Source organism: Filicampus tigris, chromosome 17, assembly GCF_054856515.1.
Source record: "Filicampus tigris isolate MCC_2025a chromosome 17, RoL_Ftig_1.0, whole genome shotgun sequence".
In the NCBI taxonomy this organism is placed as follows: Eukaryota; Metazoa; Chordata; class Actinopteri; order Syngnathiformes; family Syngnathidae; genus Filicampus; species Filicampus tigris.
Window position 1 is genome coordinate 6,773,193 of NC_141233.1, and position 24,916 is coordinate 6,798,108.

General features: G+C 42.6%; 1 protein-coding gene across 3 annotated transcripts; it reads left to right on the forward strand.

Moving 5' to 3' along the window:
- The first annotated feature begins 1,688 nt into the window (after positions 1 to 1,688).
- On the forward strand, positions 1,689 to 22,660 carry slc8a4a (solute carrier family 8 member 4a). 3 transcript variants are annotated; one of them, XM_086012471.1, is made up of 10 exons: positions 1,689 to 2,041; positions 2,971 to 3,045; positions 5,298 to 6,685; positions 6,802 to 7,319; positions 14,680 to 14,786; positions 15,041 to 15,159; positions 18,034 to 18,133; positions 19,124 to 19,396; positions 19,827 to 19,865; positions 21,137 to 21,219. In XM_086012471.1, the coding sequence occupies exons 3-9, from the start codon at positions 5,354 to 5,356 to the stop codon at positions 19,859 to 19,861; spliced, it is 2,484 nt and encodes an 827-aa protein (XP_085868597.1). In that variant the 5' UTR covers positions 1,689 to 2,041; positions 2,971 to 3,045; positions 5,298 to 5,353; the 3' UTR covers positions 19,862 to 19,865; positions 21,137 to 21,219. The 3 variants fall into 3 exon arrangements, with proteins under 3 accessions (XP_085868597.1, XP_085868595.1, XP_085868596.1); XM_086012469.1 differs by lacking the exon at positions 19,827 to 19,865 and having other exon boundaries at positions 1,694 to 2,041; positions 21,137 to 22,660; XM_086012470.1 differs by lacking the exons at positions 1,689 to 2,041; positions 19,827 to 19,865 and adding an exon at positions 2,098 to 2,846 and having other exon boundaries at positions 21,137 to 22,660.
- The last annotated feature ends 2,256 nt before the right edge of the window (positions 22,661 to 24,916 follow it).

Sequence of the window (24,916 nt, forward strand, 5' to 3'; positions counted from 1 at the left end):
CAGCGAGCAATGTATCAATCCCGGGGGAACTATATGATGTTGAAGGCATCATCTATATGCTTATACACAAAGAAAAGTCAATTAAACGTCTCAAGGCCTGTTGCCCTTTGAGCCTATATTCAATGTTCTTTGCGCCTTCAATGAGTACTTAAAGCGAAAGTCAACCCAAGCATATTTTTTTTCAAGAATGTTCCCAGCAGGCCCACTAGTTGGAACACAGCATTCTGATTAATTTTGCATTTGTGGAATATAAGTTAAGTAGCAAAATGCACTTGTTTTTAGCTATCTCTGGGGGCGGCCATTTTGTCTTCTGTCGACTGAAAATGACATCACAACTGTTTACAACGACCAATCCCAGCTGACCTGTTCTCCGAATCTGAGCCGTGATTGGTCGTTGTGAGCAGTTGTGATGTCATTTTCAGTCGACACAAGACAAAATGGCCGCCCCCAGAGATGGCTAAAAACGAGTGGATTAACACTTATTCCACAAACGCAATATTTATCAGAATGCCCTGTTTCAACTAGTGGGCTTGCATAAAACATTCTTGAAAAAAATATGTTTTAAGTTGACTTCCGCTTAAAGCAACGAAAGGGGGTGTCAAAAAAGCACAGATGTTCATCCCTAGCGATTAATAATAGCCAAATGTGCCGGGCACCCCAGAAGCAGAGACACAGACCAAGAGTCCACAACAGGACCTTTAATTAAAACCTGAATTCCTTCAGTTCATGAGTGTCCTGAGTCCAGAGGAGGAGGTTCGAGTGGTTCTAGAGAAGGTCCAAGGGGTGGTTCCAAATGAGAGCAGAGAAGAAGGAGTGATGATGATGCCGGGGACACTGGTTTGCAGCACGGAGTCAGTCTAGAGATGGAGAGGATAGCAAGTGGTTGATTGTTGATCAAGTAGTAACAAGGTCTGCAGAAAAAGTTGAGTAGCATGAACTTGATATTTAAGCGTGATACAGCTTCAGACTAACCGCAATAGTCAACATTCAAGCACTGGTCGCTTGTCCTCAGCAGCTTTTGAAGGCAGCCGCCTTGATTGAAGGTGGCTGCAGCTGGGCTGATTGGACCAGTAGGCGGAGGACACCCTGAATTGGTTGCCAGCCAATCGCAGGGCATACAGAGACAAACAAACAACACAACACACAATCACACCTAGGGGCAATTTAGAGTGTCCAATGCATGTTTTTGGAATGTGGGAGGAAACCGGAGTACCCGGAGAAAACCCACGCAGGCACGGGGAGAACATGCAAACTCCACACAGGGAGGCCGGAGCCGTGATCGAACCCACGACCTCTGAACTGTGAGGCGGTCGTGCTAACCAGTCGACCACCGTGCCGCAATGTTGAAACCACTAATGGCAAACTACAAAAATAAACACAAACTAACATCTAGATACATCTCTCGTATTAGATGAAATGAGATTGTGCAAGTCTAATTGGTGTGTGAGTGTACGCTATAATGGCCTGGTAATGACACATTATACAAAATGAAATTTAAAGTATTATCATTTGTGTATTGATTGAGGTTGTTTGCAGTGGTGTAGGGTTGCCCTGCATCATTCAGATAAGTGTTTCTCATAATTCTGCTTCCTCATTTAACTCTATGGGGATGATCAATTCAATAGAAACGGCTCTCAGAAGGCTACACGTTGCAGTGCAGTTTTACACCACTGCAATCCACAATCACTGCGTGCGTGTGACACTGTCGATTAGCATTATTCATTTTGTAAAAGCAGACTTTTGGATACAGCTTTCACAGGGCATCTTATTTAGTAGACTGTACAGGTGTGCCTAGAAGTGAGCAGTGAACCTGTCTTTTGCTCTTGGACGACAACAGGTGACGGGTGCCGCTGAGCGATGAGTGATGATGTAAAACAAACGGGAGTAAAAGAGTGGCTCACTGTGGACTCTTGATGCGCATGCAGTCAGAAGGTTCAAATCGAACGTGTGGCGTCTCCTCCCTTGTCTCCACTGCAGTGTTACTGCTTCTCCTCCTTTTCCTCGCTCATCGCCTCTTGTGCCAACGCTGCCCACCGCAAGAGTAAGACTCCACACTTGCATTTATTTATTTATTTATTTGTATTTTCGGCGTCACCCCATACACACTCACTCTTTTCTTGTCTGCCACCACCACCTCGCTCGTTATCCATCTTTGCCCCGGTCCTTGTGATGTGCAGTTGTCGGTCCATCACCATCCATCCATTCACGCCTTGCATGTGCACCGCTGCCTGGCTCTCTTTGCGTTACCCGGGATTCTACCCCACGCACCCCCCACCCCCACCCCATTTCTTAACCACTCTCTGTACATCATCGGATTAAAAACACTCTGGCAAACGGCACTTTAGCGGGATTTGTGACTCATTCCGCGGACACTATAGAGCAGAGAGTCGGTCATATTTTACGCACCAACAATCGGGCTGCGGATGAATGAACGTGTGGTGTATTCTTTTTCTTTTCTTTCTTTCTTTTTTTAAAAATTTTTCTTTAAGAAAAACATTTGTGGGATGTTTCATCGCCGTGCAGGAGCAACAAGAATAACTAATCCGGAGGTTTCAAGTTTGATCTAAAAGGAATTCCAACACAATTGGGGATCATCTTGCTATGTGGACGCCACTCCGGCTGCCTCTTCTGCTCATCTGCAGGCAAGGAGCCCAATAAGCAGGCTCCTTTGAGATTTTGGGGCTTTCTGTGAGCACATGTGGCGCTGCTGTGCTGTGCGCATCAAATGGAGCCGCCAATTAGTCCCTCGCGCACAGACTGCTGCTAATAATCGACTTTCCCCCCCTGCATCTGCGATGTTCTCTTAGTTAGGATTTCACCCTTTCCCCCTCAATTGTCTCCTACACGTAAGAGCAATCTCTTCGCTGTTTCTTTCTAAAATCATCTCAAAACAGCCCTCACAGGCAACCTGTGGTGGTGATGAAACTCAAGAGATTTTTATCTAAAACCTTTTCTGTTTCCCTCCTGTAGAGAGAAATGCAAAGTACGTTCCACTTCTGAAGCTTTCAACTTCAAACACCAAGATCACTCAACAAGTGTTGCAAGGTGAGTCAAAAATGTCTCTTGGGATGTTAAATATAGGAATTCGTGTTTTAGAAAGACCAATCGGGATAAAGTGTTTTGCCTCGTTGGAATTTGCTTGGCTCACATTCAATTACTTAGGCAGTGAAAGTGGTATTCAAACAAATAAATAATTGTAATTATAGTATTATTCAGGTGTTATTTATGGATGTATTTAATCATTCATATAACCGAACTATGTTTATAGTATTTTTAACAAATAAACACATTTCAAATTGAAGCCATCATGCACTGTTTGTGTCGGCCTTAAATAAAAAAATATAAATCACAGAATTCCTCCATCCAGTCACGCCTTTTTTTTTTGTTTTAATATTCATTTCTCTTGATATTTCGCTTGCCCGGTGAATAAATGTGAAATCCCTGCAAAGCCTGGATAAATTGTTTTGTCCTGGCAGTCTTCCAGCATGTTCTTTAAATTCAAAGCAATGTGATAATTCATGGAAACGAGTGAACACCTCAAATAATAAGTCACCGTCGTCTACTTCGTTTCTACCTGTCTCAAAGGTGTGCCATCGAGCAAAGAGAGAAGCCTTTCTCCTCTCCTAATCCCACCAGTTAGTGATCTTACTATTTCCATAGAAACACACCACCCACTCAACATTTGTGCCGAAAAAATTGCATTCAGTTTTATGATATTATATTTAGTGTAATACCAGAAATCCATTACTGAAATTGGCAGGACTGACTTCCTTTCTAAAAGGAGCATCCATTATTGTTTCTTCTTCAGGATGATTAATCTTAAAGCCTTTGAAGCATTAAATCGACCGTATGGGCTTTTCTAAAAGTAGAGATGAAACGCTGGAAGACATCCCCAGGCAAGAGAGTCAAGCGTTTGTCGGAGTTGCTGTCTGTGGCGCTGATGTGTTACGCCATCTGAGCAACAGTGTGGCGGCCTGGCACAAATGCAATCTGTTTGTTGTCTTTTTGAGGTGTGGCAGAAAAAGAAATGTCCCCCGTGATTCCCGCAACCGTTCGGCTTCACCTTCAAATGTGACAGTTGCGTCGAACGTGAGCTCGCGGGTCGCCGTGGAGATTGCGAGCCTTTCCCTGCTGCATGTCAATGAGAGCACGTGGCGTGGCTCAACCATTGTCACATCCCCTCTGCTGTAGGCAGCCAACCTATTTTTGAGACGCTCTTAAAATTTTGATCAGGCGCATCAGATTACACCTTCCCCCGTGTGCTGTTTTCGCTCGGCGTTCGTATTGATGCTGATGTGGAACCTCTGGGTTCCATTGGCTCTCTAGTCTGAATTATTCACTCAAGTTGTTCAAATGGCCATTTTGCTGCCAAGAAATACAGCGTCAATACGTTTCGCTCCGATGTACTTTAAATGGATTTCGTCAAGACGTGAATTTACAGACGCCTATGAAAGACTTTTTCAAACACATAATCTAGTACATTTATTCTCATGTTCGAAGCCGATTTCCCCAAGGTACCTCAAGGCTGAAATGATCTCATTTAGTGGTGTATTTATATTTGAGAAATGGTGGCACAGTAAATCTCTTAAAGTTATATATGTTGTATTCACAACGGCACTGCTCTCCGTTAAATCATCGGTATTCTCGTCCCCATATGGAAAATGGCCAACTCTTGTTCACGATCACAGACTGCGCGGATGCAGTCTTTTCTTTCTTATTTTTACCAGGGTTTATTTTTGGCATCCCATCCAACTCGACATTACATTATGGCCTGAGTCACTTTTCCTGTTCGTACTGCAAGTGCAAAGGTTAACATTTCCACCGCTACTTTCGCAGAAAATGACCACATTATACATTATGTGTGGGAGTGGGGCAGGCCAACACCAATGACTCAACGATTAGTAAGTGCCAATATTTCTGGTTTCCAAACCTGCCAAGCTATTGGATCCCACATCATTTGCATACAAAAGAGCATGAGTGCCTCTGTTATTTCTGGACTAGCACTCAGTACTAGAATTGCAATTTCCTTCCAATGCTTTTGCTGAGCTGAAATGCCAAAGAAGGAAATCAAGCCATTGGCTTAACACCGTCTCTCAGATAACCTGCAACTTGGTTCTGCAGGAAACATTTTGTTCTTTGATTATGAATCCCAGTGATTAAGTGCCGTAAGGTGTAAGATTACAGTTAATATGAAATAGCCTTAGTGTGAACATGTGACCGGAGCAAGTGTGGCTCTTCTTCATTCTCCATACAAATTCATCTCAACCCCATCCCCCCGCCCCCTTATCTTCTTGCAGAGGACTCGGAACTCTGAACTTGAACTCAGAGGAAAAACAAACATCGTCACAGAGCCATGTATCCGCAAAAGCGCACTCCATCTTTCACCCCTTGCGTGTACATCTCAGTCCTGCTGCTGCTGCTCCCGGGAGTCACCCACGTGTCCCGAGGCAGTTCCAGCCATGAAGATCCTGGCAGCCCACCGGGCAACTGCACCAGTGAAGATAACTGCTCCGATGGGGTGGTGCTGCCCATGTGGAATCCGCAGAACCCTGTGGTGGGCGATAAGGTGGCTCGAGCCATTGTTTACTTTGCAGCTCTCATATACATGTTCCTGGGCATGTCCATCATCGCCGATCGCTTCATGTCGTCCATTGAGGTCATCACCTCTCAGGAAAAGGAGATCACCATCAAGAAGCCCAACGGTGAGACGACAACGACAACCGTGCGCATTTGGAACGAGACCGTGTCCAACTTGACCTTAATGGCTTTGGGCTCATCGGCGCCAGAAATCCTTCTGTCCGTCATTGAGGTGGTAGGCCATAATTTTGAATCTGGAGCTCTGGGACCGAGCACCATCGTGGGCAGCGCCGCTTTCAACATGTTCATCATAATAGCCATCTGCGTCTATGTAGTGCCAGAAAACGAGACGCGCAAGATCAAGCACCCGAGGGTGTTTTTCGTCACTGGCGCCTGGAGTATTTTTGCCTACATCTGGCTCTACCTCATCCTGTCCGTTTTCTCCCCCGGTGAGGTGGATGTTTGGGAGGCAGTCCTCACCTTTCTCTTCTTCCCACTCTGTGTGCTACAAGCTTGGATCGCAGACCGCCGCCTGCTGTTCTACAAGTACGTCAATAAACGCTACCGTGCTGACAAGAATCGCGGCATTATCATCGAATCCGAAGGCGACGCCATGTTCACCAAAATGGACTTGGAGATGGACGGTCAGGGAGTCAACTCCCACACTCACCCCAAAGAGGCTCTGGATGGGATGCTGGAGGGGGTGGAGGAAGGTGGAGGGATGAGTGCGGAGCAGGACCAAGAGGAGGAAGCTAGACGGGAGATGGCCCGCACCCTAAAAGAACTGAAGCAGAGGCATCCGGAGAAGGATATGGAGCAGCTGATCGAAATGGCCAACTATCAAGTCCTGGTCCAACAACAGAAGAGCCGAGCCTTCTACCGCATCCAAGCCACGCGGATGATGATCGGCGCCGGTAACATCCTGAAAAAGCACGCTGCCGACCAAGCTAGGAAGGTGGTGAGCTGTCATGAGGCTAGCGGACAAGAAGAGGACCCCAACACTATCTACCTGCAGTTTGACCCCTCCCACTACCAGTGCTTTGAGAACTGCGGCTCCTTAAAGCTCTCTGTCAGTCGGCATGGAGGAGAAGCCGGCTGCACGGTGAAGGTAAAAAAAACTTCAGCTGAATTTTAAATCAACAGCTTGATTCAAAGCAAGCGTGAATAATTGAACATTTATGACTCCAGCTAATAAAACCAATGCCCATATTTTCTCCCAAACAGGTTGACTACCGCACAGAGGATGGCACTGCCAATGCCGGGTCGGACTATGAGTTCGCCGAGGGCACTTTGGTCTTCAAACCTGGCGAGACCACAAAAGAGTTCACCGTTGGTGTGATCGACGATGACATTTTTGAAGAGGATGAACACTTCTATGTGCGCCTGAGCAACCCCCGCATAGTGCACCGGGCTGAGGTCTCCGTCCTGGAGCCACGTTCCATCTCCTCCAGCAACAGCATGGCGGGCATGTCGTCCCACATCCCGCCGAAAGCCGCCCTGGGTAGCGCTCACACCGCCACGGTCACCATCTACGACGACGACCACGCCGGCATCTTTACGTTCGAGAGCAAGTCGACCAGGGTCAGCGAGAGCGTCGGAAACATGCAGGTCAAGGTTCACCGGACGTCCGGCGCAAGGGGCAAGGTCGCGGTGCCTTACCACACCGTCGAGGGCACCGCCAAGGCTGGCGAGGACTACGAGGAAGTCTCTGGCAAGCTGGAGTTTCAGAACGATGAGACCATGTGAGTGACAAAATCTATTTGATTGTTTTCCCTCTCGTCACTAATGGCGCCACACTCGCCTGACTACCGTGCAAGCCGTTCGGTTCCCACTCAGTGACAAGTTAAATGACTCCAGCTTCCTCAAATCTGAACAGGATAAGCGCTATATCAAATTGATGGGTTGATGGTTTCCTCCTCTGTTCCTTCGCATCTCTTAATCAAACATTGGAGACATGTGGGCTCTGAGAAGCATAGCTCGTTCACAGAAATGTCGTGGGAGGATGAGAGGAGATCATTGTGAGGCAGATAATAGCTGATGTAAAGAGGAAGACAGAGGGACAGAGGTCCCTGGATGAGTGCAGATTTGACATGAAAACACTTTTGAGTTTGTTGGGGTCATATTGGAGTTGATAGGAATTATAGAGACTAGTCGAATAGTCGACTAATCGATTTTAATGGTCCACAATGACGTTTAGAGTACGATGTCGACTAGTCGCTAATTACGTGTTTTGACTTGAGGAGGCAGAGTGCTTTTGGTTTTTGAATGAAATTAGACTAATTGTCTTCTGGTATTGCTCAGCTTTGGTAGGTGAGGGAGAACCAATGCAACAGTGGGATCGAGCATATGTCGATTAGTCATGCCTCCACAATGTGTACATTAAAAATGCAACACAAAGGACTGACTTTAAAAAAAAAAACAGAAGTTGTGCAACACACCCAAAATGGAGAGATTAAAAAAGTACAGGACAAAGGAACTGGAAAAGGATTGCTGTGAAGTAGCCATTAAAGTGTGTTTGCGTGATCATTTTCATCTGCGAATTTATGGAGCTGATGAAAGCCGATGTGAACCCTGTGGTTTGTTCAAAGAATGCCAAATGATTTACAGCACGGAAAGCGACAGCGTGAGTAGCATTTAGACACAGGGAGAAACGCTGAATAAAACGTGTCAAATAAATGTGTCTGCGCAAGCAGGATTGCAGGGTTCATGAGTGGGAGTATTGTGTGGGTCGGCTGAGCGCACCGAGGGAGGAAAAAAAGGCAGGTGAATGCACAGAGGCTTCGCATCTCCCCGTTTGTTTCCTTGCTGGTGAAATTTCACTGTATCAAATTTCTTGTGTTTCTGAATGTTTTCCTGTTTGAAAATTGAATGGTCTTTCTGTGTCTCGAATCCCATTAACCAAATGCTCCTCCAAGGGGGTACTGAAAAGATTTTCCTGAGCAATTACAGGAAGTTGAGAGAGGTTCATGGAGTCCCTAATGATCTTCACATAATGCAGACAACTACATGAGCTGTGGTTAATGAGCCAATAGTGTACAACAAAGTGAAATTGTGGGGTTGCAGGCGGCTTGTGTTTGCGTTGGAGGCCAAAGACAATGCTTACTGTTCATTAGATTATTACTGGTAAACAGCACCGCAGCATGTCTTACTTTCTTTTTCAATGAAACTCACCATGGAAGGCGACAACAACCCAAAAACTCAACCTGTGATCACACATCGAAGCAAGAACATAACGGGAAGCGCAGGCATGCGAACCACTTGAGATCTGCCTCGGCATCTGAATCCAAAGTGAAAAGTCTGTTTGCATCAACGTGCTCTACTTCATCCTACTTTCCAAGTACACGGGGATGAAATAAACGCATTTACCACGGCGCATACCAAAGTTTTTGCACTCAGACCTAAATCTTTCAACAAGATCAAATTGCGTTACTGCTTGGAGCTACGCGGAGGCACCGGCCAGTCTGAATCTTTTATCGTATCCTTTTAATTCAAACGCGTTCCGTCTGTCCTCTTGAAACATGCAAATTGAACTCAATGCTTTCAACTGCTGTGTATGGATGTGACCTTTTGTATCACTGAACAGATGAGCTGCTTTTCAGGCACTATCAAATACAGATCATGTATAGTCAGAGTTGTCTAATAAGTATACAGTAGGTAATACCGTGTATTCATCTAGATAGATCAATAGATCGATAGGCACTTATACCGTATCTCCGCCAAATCGTATCAGATCACATTCTAAATATGAAGGCCCTTATTACATTTGGATCCCATGGTGGATAATGGATGGATGGAACCGAAACAATCAAGTTAATCAAGTCTGGATGAAACCGGACCTCCTTTAAGCAATTAGGATGCTTGATGGAAGCCATTGATTCGTTGATTTTTGCATTTGATAAATGTTGCCTGCTTTGTAACAGCCAAATGTTTGATAAGGCGGTAGACTGTGCAAGTGTACCTAATAAGGTGACCAAGGAGTGCGCAATATGTGTCCTCCTTTTACTTCTCGCTGCACTGGCCGCTGATAATGTTCATCCTTCAAAAGCACAGTTGGATGCTCTCACCCATGCAAGTGTCTCTGTCAACGTTCTGGGACCTCCAGGACACCGGGATAAGACCCCGTGTTTGTGATTCTGTGCTTCTGTCTACATGTGTCACTGTGTTAGAGTTAACGATTGGGGATAAAGAAGAAGACGTACTTGTAATCTTTTGTCACAAAGCCAGTGGAAATCATGTCAAATCTAGTTGAATGAGGAATGAAATTCTGCAGTGTAGCAAGTAGTTCAAGATGTACAGACAAGCCTGTGAGCTCAAATAAGCCGACAAGAGAAATGTCCTACATGCTTTGTTTGTGGATTATTTGAAGCCCTTCACACACCCTGTGATGCTTCTGTACGGCTTTCTTTCGTGCATCTGTTTTTGTAAGCGACTCAGTATGTGCGCCGCAACACACCAGTCGAGGCTAAAGTGGATAACAGGGGCAGTTACATAAGCTAAAATAAAAACTGTGCGAGCGGAAGGGGAACACTTCTGGAAAGGTAAATCAATAGCCAGCGTTCTTAACTCCTCGCTCTAAATGTTGTTTCCAATCAATAACATTGTGAACTTCCTGACACGTGGATAAAAGCAGCACGCTACGGTCATGGTGGGGTAATGCTAACATATTTCAAGAACTGAAAAAAAAAAAAAAAACAACATTGCTCATACACGTAAATTAAACTATCCATCCATCCATCCGTTATTGATACTGCTTCTCCTCACAAGGGTCGCGGGGGGTGCTGGAGCCTATCCCAGCTGTCTTCGGGCAGTAGGCGGGGGACACCCTTAATTGGTTGCCAGCCAGTCGCAGGGCACATAGAGACAAACATCCACACTCACAATCACACCTAGGGGCAATTTAGAGAGTCCAATCAACTTACCATGCATGTTTTTGGAATGTGGGAGGAAACCGGAGTACTCGGAGAAAACCCACGCAGGCACGGGGAGAACATGCAAACTCCACACAGGGAAACCGGGGCCGGGATCGAACCCACAACCTCTGAACTGTGAGGCGGACGTGCTTGAATTAAACCATAAGCTACTATTCCTGAGTGCTGCTCTCAATGTGCATATGTTCAAATATTATACAACAGCACAATGTGGTCATGGTGTGTTCGAGGGCTTGTGTAGTCAATATGAACATGAAAAAAGTCAATTCGTTTCCTGAAGGGTGACCAGCAAATAATTAAGTACAACAAGCGTATGGCTGTAACATTTTTAAGATGCTTCACTCGGGTAGAAAATACAGTAACGTTGACCTTAAACAATTCGGCTTTTCAGATTTTATAAGAGCACAATATATTGGGAAGAAACCCAGTGCCTTTAGTTGTACTCTGAATGATTGATTCCCCGGCGAAATCCCAAATGTGTCAAGATCCTAATATCGCCCGTGGATATGAGAAACCTATTTCTTCATGGTGCTTCTGTGCCGCTTTAGTGTTCATTTTCAGCACCGACGCGCTCCCTTGATCCCTTTGAGACACTCAGCGTGTTTGCTCATCTTCAACAGATGGAAATAGTCTTCATTCACGGTCACTTCAAGTAGTGCATTCATCTTTTTTTTATTTTATTTTTTTAAAATCTTTTCCGCCACCGGTTTTCCTTTTTCGGAGGGGGTTCTCGAGGAAGAATTGCAGAGAAGAGGGTAGAAACCGAAACTGGACCTAAAAGAATTTGAGCCTTTGACCAAACACTATGAGCAAATCTGCATCGCCCACATTGTGTACTTGTTCGTAAAATTGTCCCAGTGCCAGCATCCAAGGAAATCAGATACAGTTATAAGTGCTGCTCGGTAAGTGGGGGCCTTACAGTCTTGATGGGATCTGACAAGCGCTTCTTTTTGAGAGTTCACTGTGACCCTCAGACACACAGGACTGCAAGACCGGTAAAATTGAGTGGCGTCATCCTTAAAGCTCATGTCGGCTCTGAGCGACACCCTGAACGCTATGTGAATTTATCGCCAATTTTAGTATTCGAGGAATCGTTTCAGCATTTTACTCGTCCCTTGTAGTTTGTATGCGCGGACAAAGATGCGCATACGTTGACCGGTCACAACATAAAGTGCAGTTAATCAGATCCAATACAACAGACGCGGTCAGAGAACTTGACATTTGTGGGCCTAGTTTGAATTTGATTACTCTCATGAAGTAAAATAATGAACATATATGTACTTTTTAATGGCCATTTTTAGTGTTCATTACTTTTTTTATGAGTTCTGGAGTTATGACAGTTGTTTATGCATAGTTTGATAGTTTTACATTTTTTACTCAAGTTTGGTCTTTACAGTTCTGATCAGCATTTTCTAATCTGGCAGTAGGCAAATTTTTATGAGAGATTTCTTGATATGTACTCGATTTCCTTCTTGGTTGCACTTTCCAGCTGTACTCTGCTCATTGCAATTTTAAAAATTATTTTCAGTCTTTGCGTGCTCATCGGAAATCTTTCTTAAGAGACATACATGAAGTGCCTGCCATTCAAGCTACAGTCTTGATTTCACTTCTTTTTCGACATGCGTCTCTTGCTTGTGAGACTCTTTGAGATGGCGGCAGTTTACTTCCTGTTCATCTCATTACACAAATGAGTAAATAAACAGCATCCAATCACAGAGGATGACAGATGCCGCTTGTACACATTCCAGAGCCGCCGAACAGTCTCCCACTAACATCTTCACATAGGAAATTCAGCTGGTTCCTCAACATAATGCACCTGAGTTTATATTGTTGCCTGCAGGCTCTTTTCTCCCACTGGCATGACTTTACCCTGACATGTCATTCTTGTTTAAAATAAATCTGCTTTTCTTCTGTGAGCAAAAGGCGCGCTTCCTGCATGTTGCTGCATCCTAGGCGTATATGTGTAGACAAAAATAGACAACCACCCACATATCATTAGGGAGGTGAAAAGAGAGAGAGAGAGAGAGAGAGAGAGAAAGAGAGACTATGCAGGAGAAGGAAGCAACTTGAGAAAAATACTGTGTCGGTCATAGTTTGACAGCGCAGCTTCACAAATGAAGATTCAAACAGCTATGTACCAGGAGAGGTCTTAAGGGTTTGTTTTAGTGTGCCTTGAAAATCACTTTGCACAGAGTGCAAAATAATGAGCAGCGGTTGTGTCTGTGAGTGTGTGTGCGCCGTTTCATTTATTTCAACCTGAATGTTAGTGAAACGCAGTGGGTCCCACTTATATTATGTGCGATCCCTCCTCAAGATGGCGAGGAGGAGAGGTGTGAGAGTTGGAAGGGGTAAATAAAAAAAAGTGCAGTAAAAGCAAAAAAGCCTGGCCAGTGAAACACCAAAATGGACACGCAACACCAAACTAAACTGCAACACAACGAAATTGAGTGATCGCCCCCCCCCCCCCAACCCTCCCCCAATTCCGACTGCCCTAGTGCACACACGAATGGATAATGTGGACCGAGTAATGAATTATAAAGGTTATGGCGAAAACGAATGAACAGAGCGGCTACACAAAAGGATAAATGAAGGTTATGGCGAATTATAGGTGCACTAAACAAAAGACAGGGGTTACAAACATAAAAATAAGGACTGATTTCGTCACTCGTAGCCAGCCCAGGGACTGACTAATACTGCAGCCCTGTTCACCAGCAACCGAGTCCGAATTTTTTTTTTTTCCCATTCGATGTATTGCCAGGGGTAGTTGACATTGGTGGGCTGTCTCCTCTGCCTCCCTACACACACACTTTTACAGCCATTAAAAAAAATTCAAAATGTTGGAAAAAAAAAAAGAACAGAAAAGAAAATGCTGTACTGTGGTGACCCACAAGGGAGAGACATTCACCAGGAACCTGTAACTTCAAGGGCAAGGATGGAGTTGTCACGTTCCTGGGTTCAAAGGGATGATAGACTTGAAAGGGTTGAAGGAGAGTAGCTTGCTGCTTCTTCTGGAAACAATTACTTTTGTTGTGGAGGGTAAAAGCACATGACCTGCCTTGGTTTCCTCATCTTTGCAATTACTCCATCTCCACAATTGGTGACCCCGACGTGAGCAACATGTCAGATGTCAATGCTAACATCAAGGCCACAATGGTCGAGTTGCCCGGATTTTGGCAGCTCAATCCAAGGACGTAGTTTCAGCACATCGCGTGTTGGACTCCAATGATCCTCCATTCCTTTTTGCCTGAAAGCAAAAGCCAAAACAAAAAGGAAATAATCAAACAGCCTGTTGGGTAACACATGTTTTCCACATCTTTAAACCAACACTGTGTCATATGTCAGTTTTTGTTGATTATGGCGGTGCCATGTGGACAAAAGCGGTAGTGTTTAGTCGTGACAAAACTCAACCACATTTCCCATGCGTGGCAGCGCGTAGTGTCGTGAAATCCTGAACCGTCCTTATAGCGAAAGGAGGAAGTGAGTATGCCGTAAAGCAATTCAGGACATTTGTATTTTTTTGTGTACAAGGGTTGATCCCATCCTCCTCAAAGTTGCTTTGTGCCAGTAAAAAACGATACAGACCCCCTCAGGGCATAAAGTCCCATTCAACTACTGTACTTGTAAGTCAATGTTTCATCAAAAGAGTTGTGAAAAATCTTTATTAAGGTCGATTTCTTGCCCAGTGCTGCTTTAAAGCAGTTTGGTATACTCTTACTGAATTAGAATTGGTTTTAGTCACAAATTCTTAAATAGATAGGCACATACATCATTTCACGTCATACATCATACGTCATTTCCAACAAGACATTAATTTTTTACAGATAAGATTAATGGCCTTGTTGCTGCCAGCGCGGTTGTTTTATAAATGCTGTTTTTCATCACTGGCAAAGGTTTTTAGTTGCATTTTGTCCAACTGCCGAGCCGCTATCTTCACATACTGTATAACAGCTCTTCGTGATTCATTGTGTGGGTTGTCTGCCTCTTGGCTACACCGCTTGTGACTACAAATGCTTGTATTTGGATTTTAAAGTCACACCTGGCATTAGAAGCCTCCGCTTTTCGGCAGCAAGCCAACAAATGCATTTGTCTTCTCCTCGTCGAATGGCTGCAATTTCTGACATAATTCGACTCACTCATTGATCCCCGTCTGTGGCTTTTGACCTTGTACTTTCAGGAAGCTGCTGAACGTGAAGATCATCGATGATGAGGAGTATGAGAAGAACAAGACTTTTACGATTATTTTGGAGGAGCCCATTCTGCTGGAAGTGGGACAGAGGCACGGTGAGAACGAGTGCATGCTACAGTGGACAAATCCACCACGCCGACATGTTTCCTGTTTTGGATCATCCCCCTTCACGCATCCGCACGCGCGGGAAAGTGCTTTTCATTTGAAATGCTCACCTCGTAGGGATGTCCTTACGACTCGACTCACTCATTAGAAAAGGTCATGGTTTCATGGTTCTGCCTCATTAGCGTTTAGCAAGCCGTGTGCAGAGCTACCCATGTAACCTCTCGACACTTGTCCTCCTGTGCAGGAGACACCAATGATAACAAGACGCCAGTAGGGCCGGAGGACGTGGCAAAGATGGGCTGCCCTTGTCTGGGAGAACATACAAATTTGGAGGTGGTCATTGAGGAGTCGTACGAATTTAAGGTAATTCCTCATAGGCGGGATCGGCCTCCGTCTTCGGGCTACTGTTGCTTTTACGTACGTCTTTGAATTAACCACCCGTCAGTTCGCGCTTGGTGTGAGCAGCGTGCTTACTTTATTCAATTTGCACGGTCATTATAATAATGGTTAACTGCAACAGGCTCCGGCTCACCCAGTACCCAAATCACGCCATCGAAAATGGATGGATATACATTCGGCACCGCATCAACTGACATCAGGTGGCTGTAAGCGAAACAGACAAAGCGCTAATGTAGGTTTTCACTGAACGAAGCCATTAGCGTCACGCTTGGAGGCAGCATCAATAAAGTCGCAAGACCAATCAATATACAATACTTCCTTGAAAATGAACACGAATAAGAATTCGACTCGACAACAGAATCCACTTGATTTCATACGACACTGTGTTGTTTTTTTTTTTTCTCTCATTCTGCATCCATTCATTGATCCCTTTTCTAAACTGCATATTGTATTCAGAGCAGCAGTCTGGAGCATCCAATTTCCAATGACTTTGATTGAATGATGTGATTACTATGCAAACAAAATGCTTGTTTTTCTTGCATTTTGATATGAGCTGCTCGTTACGGAGCAGAAGTCCGATTTGAAACTTTGAATGATTTATTAATTGACAATTTTACATGTACATATAAACTGCTTTATTTCTTGTATTAAAAATGGATTCATTTATTACAATTCACTCATTTAAAATAGAATTTTAAAATGAGAATGGATTATTATTATTAAAATTAAAATTTTTGGGGGGGTGTTTTGCATTTTAACATGTTTTTAACCTATCGGTATGTTTTCAAACACAAACGTGGCCACCTGAGCAGAAAAGCCCACCCTTGGTGTTGTGGGGGCAGGATTGTAACTGTGTGTTCAATTCCCTCTCAGTGACAGTGTGAGTGTGAAGGTAGAATTTCTCCAAACGTGCCCTGGAATTGACCCCAACAGGATATGCAATACAGAAAACAGATGAATGGATCACAAACGTCTCATCTGGTGGCAGGTGTAATATCTTACTTCGCAAAGATGAAGCGCTTACTAAAACATATTTCTTAATGAAATTCAACAATCACCATTGAAAAAAATGCTACTTTGGATTGGCTTTATTCATTTGTTGTAGGTCATTGTATTAATTTGTCTCAAGTTACACTTTTTTTCAAATTTTGATTCTTTCCCAATCAAAAGTATTTCTCAAATTTGTGTGATTATTTTGACTGTTGTTTCTTCCTTTCCTTCATTTTCACTTCTAATGTCTTTCATATTTTTTCTTTGGTTCCTTTCCTCCCTTCTGACCTACAGCCTTCGTCGCTTCCTCATTACTTTTTTTTTCTTGCTTCTTAGGTGGGCTTTGAACCCAGAACCTAAAACTGTGAGGCAGACATGTTAACCACTCATCATCTCCATCATGCTTCACTCATCTTGAATGCTTTGCATCACTGATTCCATTTAATTATTATTATTATTTTTTTTTTTTTACTTGTCCTGTTCAGCTGCTCGGCCATGCAGAATGATGGATCTGCATACCTATTTATGCTGGAACTGTTTTTCTGCGTAACAGGAGAGGTTGAAGTACTCTCTGTGTGGTGGTTTGTGTTGCGATATTTATTGGAAATGCAATCGGATGAACAGAGCAAAGATGAAAAAGCAACAAACAAAGCAGAATACGACTATATATGACGACCAATACTTATCTGTAATTCACAGTGCATATGAGAAGACAATCCAAGGGGCACCGTTTCATACCATGTGACATCATATGATCACGTAACCTAAAAAAAAAAAAAAAAATTGTTTGGAAGCTAAAATGCTATTTAAGTCAAACGATTGCCTTTGATTCAGTTTGGGGGGGGTCCAAGTTTGCGAGTTTGGGTCCAAGTGAACAGAACAGTTTTGAAGTGCAAACCACAATTTTCATTTAAGCTAATGCGAGAAGGCACTTAAGATGAATGACAATCCTTTCAGTTTTTTTCAGCGGATCCACTGGTGCAGAACACCAGACAGAATATTTTCTTGATGTGTCTCGCAATCAAGGTCAAACAACTTACTAAACCCTTTTTGACTTTTGGCTAGCTGTATGCTTTACGTCACGTTGTGTGATGCATATTCTGACCCCTAAAAATGTTACAACAAAAGTTCACACCACAAAACATACTTTACTCCACTCCATGAAATTGCGATGGAATATGATGAGAATTCAAATATATTCATTGATATAGTGTCTAAATTCAGTTGAGAAGTGCAGTCCACATGCTTGCGTATCGTGAAACATGAAAAGTGGAAGTCACAAAGCCACAGACGCGTTTGTATTATTGTTGTAATCTGATTTATGTTTTCACCACATTGAGTACAACTTTGCCAAGCTGTCATAGTGAACGCTTGAAAAGACTGTTGTACTGTTTATTGTATTACAGATTAATTAATTTCTTGTGTTTTTGGAAAATACATGGGAAAGAACCGTGAAAAAATGTTAAATTGCAATCACAAAATGGAGGGCGGAATCGCAATTTTTTTTTTTTTTTACGTCCTTCAGTCTTCCCATTAAATGTAATCCTCTCTTATTAGCTGCGCATTCAAGCTGCAATATTGATGCGCCTTCTTTTAGAGCGCAATCATTGCCAAGTTCAATTTGATCACATCACAAATATCATTTCAACTTCATCACCTTTCCCAATTTCAAGAATATTTTGAGGAAAAACAACAACATCATGCGTGAAAAGCGGCTTTTCCCCCCCAAGGGACTCGGTTCTCCAATTTACTTGACGTGTGTGCGTATGAGGCCGGGTTAGTAACACCTTAATGCGATAAAAATGCGATTTCAGACATTGCTATTTTCCCCTTTTTGTCTTTCTGCAGAGCACAGTGGACAAGCTGATTAAAAAGACTAACTTGGCTCTGGTGGTGGGGAGCAGCAGCTGGAGGGAACAGTTTGTTAGTGCTGTCACAGTCAGCGCAGGTGAGTCAACTGTCTCATCACGTCACTCCTTTGTCACCCAACCTGTGGAAGGTCAATACTGCCGCGGGCCTGATTTACTTTGCCACCTGCTTCTCACCAGCCACATTTTTACATCCCGCATCCAAAATCTTCCACTTTGCCAAGACTCAATCGGAAAAGAATTCAATCGAAAGAAAATAAGTTTCTCCACCAAGCGTGAAAGTGGATTTTCTTTTCTTTCTCACTTTTTCCTTGTCTTTTGTGTTTTTGTGTCGCTTTGGAATTAAGGTAATTGCTATATACTATATTGCCTTATTCTTGTTAGAGTGCAACTACTAATTGCAGAAACTGCTGCTAGCATACTGTGGGCAGACAAGAAAGAAAACAGTACCCTCCACAATGTTCATTATATTTTTCCCCAGTCTGACCCTAACCGCGTAGAGTTGCTTTTTTAATACTTTTGCAAGCAAACACTTCTGCAGCTCCGTGCTCATTTCTGGCATTTTTTTCCAACCCAGACAGACAGTTGATTAAAAATGAATGTGGCCCATCATTAAAAACTGAACTAGCCAGCTTTCCCCTGCCTGTACAATTAATGGCCATCAAGTATTTATGGCAATGTTTGCACTGTGGCGAATTTTTTTTTTTTTTTATCATCTCACCCTTTTCATAGCATTCTTTGGATTTCGTGACCGTTTAGATCGGCAGCTGTGCGCAAAACATAAGCGCTTAAAAAAAAACCCAATTTTTCTTAATATGCTCTTGTCACCATTTTTCTCCCTGAGTTCACCTAAGTTTGTGTGCAGGGTTTATAAATAGAAAAGTACACTTCCTGCTTTTATACGAGGCCCTCTCACTGAATCATCGCTTCGCTCACTGGCACACCTGCGCAAACAGATGATGAGATAAAATACTTGCTCTGGCTTCCCATAGGTAGCTCGCAAAAATTTCAATCGTACAGATGGTACTATTCCAGTCCCTTCATTCCGATCTCTTCTACCTTTCCCCTAGGTGATGACGATGAGGAAGAAAGCGGCGAAGAGCGCTTGCCCTCCTGCTTTGATTACATAATGCATTTCCTGACGGTTTTCTGGAAAGTGCTCTTTGCTTTCGTGCCACCCACTGAGTACTGGAACGGCTGGGCCTGCTTCTTTGTGTCCATCTCGTTAATTGGCGTCCTGACAGCCGTGACCGGGGACCTGGCCTCTCATTTCGGCTGCACCGTCGGGCTGAAGGACTCGGTCACCGCCGTGGTGTTCGTGGCCCTGGGCACGTCTGTCCCAGGTGGGTGTCGACTATTGTTGATGTCGGATGTTCGTCTCCACTGCAGCGGCAGCTGTTTGGGAAGAACCGCGTAACCTTTGCCTCACTTTCTGTCTTAACAACTTCTGCTGCGTATGATAACTTTCCTCTGTGCTGAGTCGTTGCGTCTCAAACATTGTCCGGGACTTTGCTTTCGACACGTTTTGCCTCAGCCTTACACGCCGTCTCGAAATTTGGTTAGGATTACGTTGGTGAATTTCCAGTGGTGCAAAGGAACATTGTTAAAGTGAGTTGAGGAGCTTGATTTATGCAAAAGTACAGATTTAGTTTAAATTTCATTCATTATGTAACCGCACTCATAACTCAAACCAATCATCCACTTTCCCCATTGAAATAAATGGAAATGTCACACACATTGCGTTTCTTCTGATATGTGCGCAATGGCCACCAGGGGACATTAGAATACAGACAGAGACACACACCTGACTCGGTAAGCAGCTACGATAGCAGTAGTCTTTTTTTTTATAGAAGATAAAGAATGTATGCATGTGAGCATTGCTATATTGTCTGTCTACATGTGTTGCTTCACTGTTTGTCAATAAATATCCGTTAGTCGTGCCAATAAACAGCATGAAGTCTCTTTTTAAAGAATTGGTGTTGCTTGTTGTGAAGTGAGCTGACTTTGCTGGCACCTTGGTGTTGCAGGGTTAAAATGAGTGGCTTACATAACTGTAATGATGAGAAGAAAAATAATGCAGAATATTTACGTAGTGTTGTCTGAATGCTTGCTTTGTCTTTGAGCATCACACAATTTTTTTTGTTTTTAATTGCACAGGAGAACAAATGCTGAGCGCTCAAGATTTACTCACAGTTTTGCTGACTAAAGTCAATGGAATGGTTTCGCTTATGCCACGATGTGATTTTTTAATCAATCAATGTGGGGGCGAGGTTTATGAAACTTGGAAATGGAGCGAAGCGCCATCTGCCGAGTAGAGTGCCCTTCAGATTATATAAGAGTCCATTGTTTTATAACGGTCGAACAATATTTTCCAGAATTAAATTGGTATTGTCGTCTTTGACATTTCATCCCATAATAAAGCGATGGTGTGAGGGGTAGGTTCCTTTAGATTAGAAGAACAGTGACAAGCTATGTAATATAATTGTAAGTACCGTTCATTATTTCTGAACATTTATGAAATTAATTAAAAAAAAAAAAATAATAAAAATTGTTCATGCTCTTTTTTTAAACGTAATACATCACGTCGGCTAATTTATATCTTGTGAAATGGCCGAAAGACGCTTAGTCTTGCTTAATGACACATTTTATGACAGGCATCTTGCAAAAAAAAAAAAAAATCACTTGCTTGAGCAAATTTACAAGCAATTAAAAAGTCTTTCAAAAAAGGTAATCCAATATGTCCCTTTAAGAGGGACGTCAACCCCAAAAATGTCTTCTATGAGCCTCCATTAGTCAAAATGCGGCTTTCTGATTAATATTGCGTTTGTGGAATATGAGTTAAGCAGCAAAATGCACCCGTTTTTTTACCATCTCAGGGGGCGGCCATTTTGCCACTTTCTGTCAACTGAAAATAACATCACAGTTGCTCAGGGCTCAGGTAACGACCAATCGCAGCTCAGCTGTTGTCTGAAAGGTGAGCCATGATTGGTCGTCTATCCATCCATTTTCTACTGCGTATCCTTTTCAGAGACATCTTAAGTTGTATTTGACAAATTCTCTCATGTCTTCTCTTTGTGTTCCAGACACATTTGCGAGCAAAGTGGCCGCTATCCAGGACCAATATGCGGATGCATCCATCGGGAACGTGACAGGCAGCAACGCGGTCAACGTGTTCCTGGGCATCGGGGTGGCGTGGACCATCGCCTCTGTTTACTGGAAGACCAGAGGCAAGAGTTTCAAGGTTCAGCCGGGCTCCCTGGCCTTCTCTGTCACCCTCTTCACCATCATGGCGCTGGTGTGCGTGCTGGTGCTGCTCTACCGCCGCCGTCCCAGCATATCGGGCGGCGAGCTCGGGGGCCCGCGGACAGCCAAGCTCCTCACCTTCTTCCTCTTCCTCTCCCTGTGGTTCATCTACATCCTGCTGTCCTCGTTGGAGGCCTACTGCCACGTGCCCGGCTTCTGAGACGGGCGAGAAGGGTCCAAACGTGGCCCCTCCGCTTGTTTTTACACTTTATAGAATGTGTTTTCTCCGGTTTTGTTTTTGTAATCATAAGCGGGATAGATAATGGATGGATGGATGGATATTTATTTATTTTCACAGAAGTCACAGCTAACGTATCTGTCAACCATCACTTTGCCTACTAAATACATTTTCTCTTCCTGTTAATCCAGTAATCCCTTTTAACATATTATATTATGCTTCCTGTCATCTTTTTGTTTCGACATTTCTTTTTACATTTTTATGATATAACTTTCTATAAAATTTGTACAAAAACAAAACTAGTGCATTGGATGGCGACTCACTCAAATGTAAAGATATCAGCGAGGGGAACGTAATCGTAAAACATGTGTGCATTGGTATTTATTACTTGAGCTTTACATTAAATATTCATTGTATATCATGTAACAGATGAACATTGTGTGTGCGGCTTTTGTGAAAGACTTTTTTTTTTTTTTCCTGCACGCATCAGATAGAGTTTCTTGGAAATCTATTTTAAAGTACAGTATGTAATGTTTGAACAACGATGTGTTGATGTGCTCCTGTAATGTGAATCTCAGCAGTAATCTCTCAATGCTCTTCATCTGTGTCATGTTTGGTATATTCATAGTTAAAATACATTTTCTTTAAAAAAAAAAAATTAAATCAATCAATAACAAAGGTCCCCAAGAGGCAGAGTGCCTGCTTTAAATTGTGTTTACAATTTGAGCGTGTTTACATTTGTGTGTATGCGTGAACATATTGCTGAAAGGCATCTTATCATAGTTCCACAAATGTTCAGTGATATGTCATATTTCTCACCCATCACACTGACACTGTGACCATTCGCTAGCATTACTTTTAGAAAAAGCACAGTAAACGGCAAAGGTCCACTTTTGCATTGAGTATAAGCACAATCATTGACCTGGTTTGTTGTTTGAAATGACGTGCCATATCAAAAGATGAACTGTATCTACCTGAGTGTTATTTATTTATGTATTTATTTGATTACTTTGTAAAGCCATATTTACAGAATAATTTCAGTAGAGGTGTCAAATTTCAATATATTGATATGCATGTTTAATGTATAAAAATGGAAATAAATGTTCGTAATTTAAGATAAATGTAAGATGCCTGATTGTCTTAATTTCCAGACTCGAAATGATACACTAAAATCATGCGGTTTTTCGACACGTGCCCTCGTTGGATGCAATGAGGCACTCTTGCACGTTAACATGCGATAATACAAATCCTGACTTTGGGTTATCTGATTTAGCTCAAGAGACAAATGTAAGAACACTCTTACATTACAAGCTTTTTTTCAGTGCTGTTCCTCTTCAAAACAAGAGCATCTTTTGCCTCCTTCAAATCAAGATGAGAACTAATTTGAATGGAACACAACTACTCTATCTATTAAATGAACACTTCAATCGGCTAATCTTACCACGTCATAAAATATTTTCCTTTAAAAGGCTGTCGTTTTGCCATTTGAACAGCCCCTTTTCCACAATTTTTTATGGATATCTTTTCATGATTGTCAACTTAAACCCCCATCTGACAGCTCTCTGTCACTGCACCTCATAATCTTTTATTAGAGGCCAAATTCACATTTAACACCAGAATATATTTCAAAGTGATTGGGGCAAAGGAGCTCCAAAGTACATTCACCTCAACGTTTTCCATCTCTTGTATTTATGTGTAATTGTCGGTGTGGTGAAATCTCTGGGACTCGATTGCTCTTGAAGTAGACCTAGAGGCACCACTACACTTTGTGATCCGACCAGATGACTTAATTTCCTGATAAGCATGACATCATTGCCCAACGACTGCATACAGTACGTCATCTGTAGTGGAGAGGAGAGCTAGTGGATTTTACATGCGGTGTGCAGTAAAGTAGCTCATGTGTATTGTATAAGCACTTGAGACGCTAACTACAATTACTATTTGAATAAAGGTTCACTGTTATTGGAAAATAAGGGTTTGAGGTGTGTTGTTTAGTAAAACAAGTAGGAACTATATTATATTATATTGAAAGTCAAAATATTATTGATAACTACATATTTAGACACAGTATTGTGACAGTATGTGTAATGGAAATTTGAATACTCTTATATTAGATTTTCTAAATGCTATTGATATATCAAGAATGAAAAATGATAACGGGGTAAGAATGCTTCCTTCTATCAGATATGTGCAAGCAGGCAATTTATTATCGATGTTGTATTGATGATTTCTATGACCGTGTTTTGTTCTGGGGGCGTCGATGATATTTTCAATGTTGGTGTTTTTTCACATACAGTAAGTTACTGTATTCTATTTTTGATCTTTATACATGTTTGAAAATTAATGTCTTAAACCCTTAGGTACATGTATGAGTAATTATAAGATTATCTGAATGAAAATAGAACCACTTCATTTTCTATCAGTTGACTATATTAACTGGGCGTTTCAGTTAAGCACACGCAACCATATATTATGCTGATCAATAGCGCTCCCAAAGCCGCCATTTCCGTGGGGCCCATTTGTGGGTTTACTCAGTGCATACATTATGAAACGTGAATACTTATTAAGTACAGTCATTTGATCTCCTGTTGGTGAGCAAGAAGCACTCTGATAATGAACTACATCAATAAATTAAGGGCTGACAATGCCATGTAAATGTAATATACAGAATATAAACAAAGAAATATTTCCTGGAATAGAAGGTTACAGATTGCTGACTACAGAAGACCATTAGGACTAGGAAGAGTCATTAAATGATTACTCGGCTTGAATTATGTTTACATCGCCCATTTAAAAAAATAAATGTAGACCTTGGTTGCTTTTTTTTCTACTTTGGCAACGTGTAATATATCACTCGATACAATCAATCATGTTTTACACTTGTGGTATGAACGGCATCAAATTCAATGATGCCAATTTAGCACTTCTGTTTGCAAAATAAAGCACCCCCCCCCCCAAAAGCACTCAGCAACAAATTTAGCTACATAAAAAAGTGAGTCAAAAGCCAAAAGGCACGCATTTCCTTCCAAATGACATCAAATGATTTGTCTGTCACACTCGGAAGAATAGACAGCCTGTCTACCTAGCTGCTAAAGTGCATTGTGAGTTATGTCAGCAACAGTGACATCTCAGCTCAATAGTGAAGCAGTCAGTCACAGGCAGTCACCTCAATCATTTGTTGGTTGACTGCAGCAGCTGTTGCATGCATTAAACGAGACAAAGTGCTTGTTTTGGGTTTTTTTGTCATTATTTTGCTCCATTTTCCCTCAAGAGACTGGCCCACTATTTAGAGGGAGCAGCCCATTGATGAATTTACGATATAGACAGTAAACGGAACCAATCAACATCAGTGCAATGGCAGAGCTACGTCGTAGCCCAGGGT